The following is a 7,174-nucleotide window of genomic DNA, read 5'->3' on the forward strand; positions in this document are numbered from 1 at the left end:
TCATCCGTAGGCTGACAATAGCCATGGCTTCCTGACTGATCTCCTGTAGTTGTTCTTGTCCACTCTCGTCCATCTTCTATATTCTAGAAGAAATAGAAGTGTGATTATGCCCTTCCTTTAATGGATTACCATGGCCCTTATGATAAACACAAGTCTTAAACCGGGTCTAGCAGGCCTTTCTGGAAAAGCGTTCTCTGCTCTAAAGTTCTTATTCTTGCATTAGATTCCTTGTGTGATTTTCAACCAGGTGCCTTTTGGAGGAGTGTACTAGAATGTCTACCAGGTAGGCACATTCAATCGCCGTTCCCCATGAGCAGCACTGGCTGGTTCTCAGCATTTGTCTGAGCGTGACAGCTCCCATCAGGGGACATTCAGTTGCCTGGTGGCAAGGATGATGCACTGTCAGAGTTTCTGTTTTCTCATAAGTAAAATAGGGACCATAAAATCTAACCTGGATGATTGGAATACATTTTTATCAAAGTAGGGTATTTAATAATAATAACAACATAGTAATTATTACATATCAATCTGAAAAATCTACAAAAAGTTTTTTTGGAGTTTCTAACAAGGCTCAAATTCCTGCCATTTTACTATGTAATATGGGGATAAAATACAGGCGGAGAGACCATAGCAGTAAAAAAAAAAAAGATGACCAAATGAAAAAAAAATGTAAATCTGTAATTATAAAAGTCTCTGCCCTGTTTAGCTGGCCAGGGTTATAGTGGACATCGTTATGATCATCTCCAGAAATGAATTTTGGAAACCACACCGCCTTGTACGCAGTAAGCAGTCAGAACTAGTTTTGGTGACTCACGCACGTTTTTGTGGCAGGCCCGCAAGTACATCGTGGACTCCATGGGAGAGAGCTATGCCGAAGGGGTCATCTTGGACTTGGAGAAGACGTGGGAGGAATCCGACCCGCGGACGCCCCTCGTCTGTCTCCTGTCTATGGGGTCCGACCCCACGGACTCCATCATCGCCTTGGGGAAGCGACTGAAAACGGAAACCCGCTTCGTGTCCCTGGGCCAGGGCCAGGAGGCCCACGCTCGCAAGCTCTTGCAGCAGACGATGGCAAACGTGAGAACAAGTGTCGGCTTTCATGTTTTGTTGTTAACTTTACAGGTTCTAGAATGCAGTGCGGCAGGGGACTCATGGATTGTAAAGAGCTTCAATTTACGTACTGCCCGCTGTTTACTGAGTGGGAAAAGTATATCTGTGAGATAATTTTCATGAGAAAACAGGTGTAATTTAAAACCTTTTCTGCTGAGCCTTGACTTATGGAAAATCTACCCACGCAGCACATCTTGTGTGTCCTCAGTTTGCATAATGCTGCCGCCTACTACAGATTCCAAACGCTCAGTATGGCCTGTGGTCCTTGCCCCTGCGCCATATACCCCAGCCCCTCCAGCTGTGTTCTTGGAATCTTCCATGCTTCCAAGTCCACAACGACGCCGGACCTTCCTTGAGTTCCAGAATGCATAATCTGTGCCCTGGAGTCCCCCAGGCCTGGCCCAGATCCCAGAAGCCAGGAATTTGCCCTTACGTTGTGGTACCAGAGGTTTGAGGAAACCTGGCCTATCGCCTTCCAGGCTGGGGCTTCTAGAGCCCTCTGTGGATTGCAAATTCCACAGCATCGTGAACATGTCATGCTCGGGCTTGGCCGTTGGGGGCCGCCAAGTGCTGGCAGCCACATGACAGCCCTGCTAATGGGTAGTCAAGTCCAGAGTTGGGCAATTTCAGGGACTTAAGTTAACAGGATGCAGGAGGTCCTGCATTTCATCTCTAGCACTTGGCTCCAGGACAAGGCCCTTATGTGTTTACTCTGGCCCAGCCCTCCCTGGGGCATCCAGTTGTGCCTGGAGGATCCCTCCAACCCCGCTCCCTTCTTTCTCCACACTTCGGCCAAGCAAGAGGAGGGGGCTGAACCACTCAGTTTCTCTTTCCTCCTGGAGAGCAAGCAGTTTGGGTTTAGATGCATTTCTGGCTTTTTTTCAGACCAAACCCTACTACTTCTTCTCTGAGTCTGAGCTCTCTGCCACTATCCCAAGACTTCTTTGCCCTCCAGGGAATCTGCCTGCTGAGACAGAACTGGCTTTCTCACCCCCTGCCACTGGGCCCACCATGAAACAACTGAGTGTTAGGTTCTGGCTACTGAATCTAGACACTCACCACTGTGCTGCATCCTGGTCCCTTTCCCCTAGTCTAGAGCTGAGCCCACTGGGTTCTAGAACCTCCGTATTTACCTCCAGGCTCTTCCATCTCCAAGTTGTGCCCTGCCCCCAGCCTGGTGCTGTGCTGTGTTTGATGCACTTCATTTGCAATTGGGAGAGGGACGGCAGGAGAAGTATGATTGAAGTGTGTCCAGAGATGAAAAAAAAAATCTGTATTTAAGAATCCCACATCCGGTCTGACATGAGCGCCTGATGGGTCTCCTTCCAGGCCCCTCCCTCCTCTCTTCTTCTGTTCCTCCCTCGGCCAATTATTGGACTTAGAACAAAAACACTAACAATAACAGGACACTTCCTGAATTTAAAATATTTACTTGTGAAACTAATAATTATAGTTTCAGGCAACCAAATTAGAATTTAAATGGAATATTTTTAACCTTTAGTTTATTCATGTTTTCTTTTTAGTAGTTTAATTTCAAGTAAAATAAAAATGTCATTATTCTTAGCATGATTATAACTTGTCAGAGACAATGGGTTTTTAAAAGTTTTTTAAAAAAGATTTGAGGCAATATGACAGAACCAACTGCCCGAGAATAGCAAAATAAATGATTAGTAGGAAGAACTCAAAACCTTTAATACAGAATGTGGCTATGCAAAGAAGTGAACTTGGCTATGAGAGTCTGTGGGTGAACAGTGAAAGTTCTCAGCTGAGAGACTTAGATCAGCTTCACCTGTACATTCGATGAAAGGGGAGACTGCAATCTTCTTGTTGTTATGTTTTGTATTTAATCTCCTTTTGTTTTGAATGGTAAGGATAGTGTCAATTAAATTTTTCAAAGGACAGGCCATATACTTCTAAAGAAAATATCAGGGAATATGTGAAATTCCAAAATGATCAGTTTTATGTGTAACTCTACTAAGATTTTGAATCTGGTGCTTGGTTTGTTTCTTAGGAAGAGATTTAAATAGGCTGCACTAGTTAAATCTAAATGACTCCAAGTTACAGAGTCAATAAAACGGCTGAGGATTATGATATGGACATTGTAGATGATTTTAGCAAAAATATTCTATAGATTAGATATATATTGAGTAAATTATTATTACACGTCCTAAAATTTTGCCTTTGTTGCTTTATACAAGGAATATTCTTATGCTCATATAATAATTTCTGAAAAAGATACAGTTTATTTTCTAAGTCTCTTGTTCTTAGAATGGTCAGATTCTCCAGAGAAATTTCTTCCACATTCTGGAGGGTACATGCCCAGCTACCATTATTCTGGGAACTCAGTGGGAGCCAGGAGGGGATAAGACTCAAAATCAGTGGGTAAACTCACCTGTTTTCAGCGAGGTCCCTGTGCTCTTAACGTGCTGGTTTCCTCCAGTCCAAGCGCCGTCTGTCCTGCCTCCTGCAGATCATCAGCTTTCCATCTTCCTTTAGGGGAGGCAGGACCACGACGCAGGTCTGGACTTTCAGTTTTGTGTCGCTCCTGTCACCTGTTCTTGAGTATTTTGGGAGTCATGTGGTATAAATCAGGGTAGACCTCAGCCTTCCCTGAATGCCAGTTGAGGATTCAGCTCTCCCGAGTCCATGATAGTGTTGTCACCCACATCGTTTCTGGCCTTAAGAGTTCATGCCTTTAAAGAGTCCCTTCACTGTAGTTTGCATGAAATTTTGAGAGAGAGCTGAGCTCAATGGATGTTTTCAATCAACCATCTTTATACTGGGAGGTGCTTTTATCTCTCTTCATGTATCACTTGGTTGTTTTCATGACTCCTACCATATATTATTGGTACAGTTGGCATGCTCTATGCCGGACAAGTACGTGGAATAAAGAAAAAATATAGCTATCTCAGTTAAACATTATTGTATCCTTAGATTTGACCCAGATCAATTTAAAGTGGTTAGTGTGCTTTTCTTTTAAATTTTAACTACTTAATTTTTAAAGAACGTACTAAAATCTCTAGAAACAACACAAATAGCCTCATTTCCATTTACTGTTGTCGACACAGGGAGGATGGGCACTTCTGCAGAACTGCCACCTGGGACTGGATTTCATGGATGAGCTGATGGACATCATCGTAGAAGCCGAGACCGTGCATGACGCCTTCCGCCTGTGGATGACCACCGAGGTTCATAAGCGGTTTCCCATCACGCTCCTGCAGATGTCCATTAAATTCACCAACGAGCCTCCGCAGGGCCTCCGGGCAGGGCTGAAAAGAACATACGGCGGTGAGTCAAGGAATTCCTTCAAGTGTGTGGAGTGCTTGTACTTAAATTGTTTTCTTAAAGAAAGTATGAAAACTGAATCGGCTAGGATATCATTAGAGCAAATAGAGCTGTTATTCAACACGGTGGGGAGGGGATGGCTGGTTCCCTTGGTCATGCGCCTTTGGGACGTGCTCTGGCAGTGACAGGACACCAGCGCTTAGAATTTCCCACCTTTTATTTTGCCCGTTTGCCCAATATTGCTCTACTCTGGCCTTTGCTGTTCTCTGCTGGACACTTACCTTTTTATGTTAACATCTCAAGGTGATATTTTCTCATTTGTGGTTGTCATGCCCCATACCTAAAGTAGGACAGGAGCCTCTTCCAAGAGGAGAGGCTGAGTTAAAATTATGGCCTGCCTCCACGTCATGCAGCCATAGGTCAGAATGTCGGAACGGTAGCTAAGTTGGAAATCAAACAAAAGCAACAAAACCAGACCAAAACGCCCCTCCAGTCACAACTGGAAATGAGATTACTGTCTTTGCCTTTGCTTCCTCTGCGTCACAGCTTCCTGTCTGCAAAAAGCATGGACCTCAGAGTTAGCAACCCTGATTCCGGCCCTTCCTGAACAGGTGCTTTGTCTTCTTGAGTGCTGGTCACTCAGACGACCAGAACATCAAGTTATCTTACATGTAAAATGAGGACAATAAAATCTATCCAGGATGATTGGAATACAATGTATTTAAAATAATAATGAATAGAATAATTATTACATATCAATCTGAAAAATCTACAAAGAGATTTTTTTGGAGTTGCTACCAAGGCTTAAATTTCTGCCAGTTTACAAGGTAATAGGATAAAATAGATGTGGAAGGGTGATGACAGTGAAAAAGATTACCAAATGGAAAAATATAGGATTATATATAATATAATTAATATAACATAATATGTTATACACATAAATACATATATGATAATCATTATTTTGGGAATATACTCAGGTTGCAATGAACTTACATATACACTATTAACAATTTAATATTAATTAAAATAGTTTGCGTATATGACCCAAATAATAACAACAATACTATAAATTTTATTATCGTTATTATTCAATAGTAGCAGTAGATGTAGTAATAGTAGTAATAGTACCAGCATTTATTTTACCACCATTATTCTTCCACTTCTATTTATTCCTACATTATCTCGTTAGATTGGCAGGAACCTGATCCAGGTAAGCAAGCCCCTCTTCCCTTGAAATCTATTTGCAGATTTTTCAGGGAGCAATGTCCTCTGGATGCCCCAAAGTAAATGATAGTGGTCATATGAATGTGATAAAAATAATTCAAAATAAGAGACGTTCACTATTAGGATTTTACAAAAATTAGTGACATACAAGTAACAGAAAATAAAGATGTTTTGAGAGATGATACTGTTTTTCACCCAACCGACCGCGACAAGGTGTGAGCCAAGACCTGCTGGACGTGAGCGGCGTGGCACAGTGGAAGCCCATGCTGTACGCGGTGGCTTTCCTGCACTCCACGGTCCAGGAGAGGCGGAAGTTTGGTGCCCTAGGGTGGAACATCCCCTACGAATTCAACCAAGCGGACTTTAATGCCACGGTGCAGTTCCTCCAAAACCACTTAGATGACATGGACATTAAGAAGGTACTGTGCGCACGCCGCCGGTGATTGTGGGCTTGGGTCCTCAAGCTTTGGGGTAAATCCTGTAAGAGCGATGCTTTTCTGTGCTTACAGAGTCATTACGTTGAAGTCATAGCCACTTGGCTGTTGATTTCATGTAAAAAGCAAATGGATTTTGATTATCTTTTTATTTCGCAGAGGCATGTTGACACTGCATATAAGACAACCTAACAGAGTCTATTGGAGGGAGGAACAAGTGGGGAAACCTCGTTTGTAAATTTTTGAAAATGAAAATGAGAGTCTACGTTATTTTTGAAGTGTGTGCTTTTTAACGAATTGCCTCAATATTCTCAAAAATACACATTTTTAATGTTGAAATTAAAGTATGAAAATATGAATGCATCAAGAGAGTCTGTTTTGAGTTATGACCACGAGTTTGGAGAGATTGCTCATATTGTCTATTTAATTTTCTTTCTGCATTTCTCACATTACTGATGGATGGATAAACGAATGAGTGAATGAATGAATGAATGACATTGGTGACAATGAACACATAAGTGTTACTTGGTAGAGATGAAGACAAGTTCACTTCTTTCTACACAATTATTCTATAAATTTCCCAGGGCGTCTCCTGGACCACCGTCCGCTACATGATAGGCGAGATTCAGTATGGAGGCCGAGTCACTGATGACTATGATAAGAGATTGTTGAACACATTTGCTAAGGTTTGGTTCAGTGAAAATATGTTTGGACCAGATTTCTGCTTTTACCAAGGATACAATATTCCAAAATGCAGCACAGTGGATAACTATCTTCATTATATCCAGGTTTGTCGACATCAGAATTTTACACATAGAGCAAATATCCACAGCATTTGAGCTTTTTGTTACTTATTTACACTATATATACTTCCTTTAATATACATTTTAATGGTCATGCGTATTGAACCGTCTGCCGTAGATGCTTTTCTTCATATGTTTATATTTGCCTGATGATTAAAATGTTTGTATTTGTTCCGAGCGTGTGTTTTGCTCAAATTCCCTCCTCCCTTCTCTTTTAATGCTTCAGTGAGGACTATTCTTGGAGAGGTGACAGATAGGGCATATTTAGAACTTGGGGACTACACAAACCCCCTGGAGCTCTCTACCTGTGAGACT

General features: G+C 42.1%; 1 protein-coding gene across 1 annotated transcript in view; it reads left to right on the plus strand.

Annotated features, from left to right (window-relative positions):
• The window catches only part of DNAH5 (dynein axonemal heavy chain 5), a 223,620-nt gene that overhangs the window by 196,292 nt on the left and 20,154 nt on the right, over window positions 1–7,174 (plus strand). Inside the window, exons 69-72 of the mRNA XM_023532947.1 lie at window positions 832–1,077; window positions 4,179–4,398; window positions 5,836–6,041; window positions 6,641–6,844. Of these exons, the coding sequence (XP_023388715.1) occupies window positions 832–1,077; window positions 4,179–4,398; window positions 5,836–6,041; window positions 6,641–6,844 (876 nt within the window). The remainder of the gene's footprint in view (window positions 1–831; window positions 1,078–4,178; window positions 4,399–5,835; window positions 6,042–6,640; window positions 6,845–7,174) is intronic.

Source organism: Pteropus vampyrus, unplaced genomic scaffold, assembly GCF_000151845.1.
Source record: "Pteropus vampyrus isolate Shadow unplaced genomic scaffold, Pvam_2.0 Scaffold94, whole genome shotgun sequence".
NCBI classification, from domain to species: domain Eukaryota; kingdom Metazoa; phylum Chordata; class Mammalia; order Chiroptera; family Pteropodidae; genus Pteropus; species Pteropus vampyrus.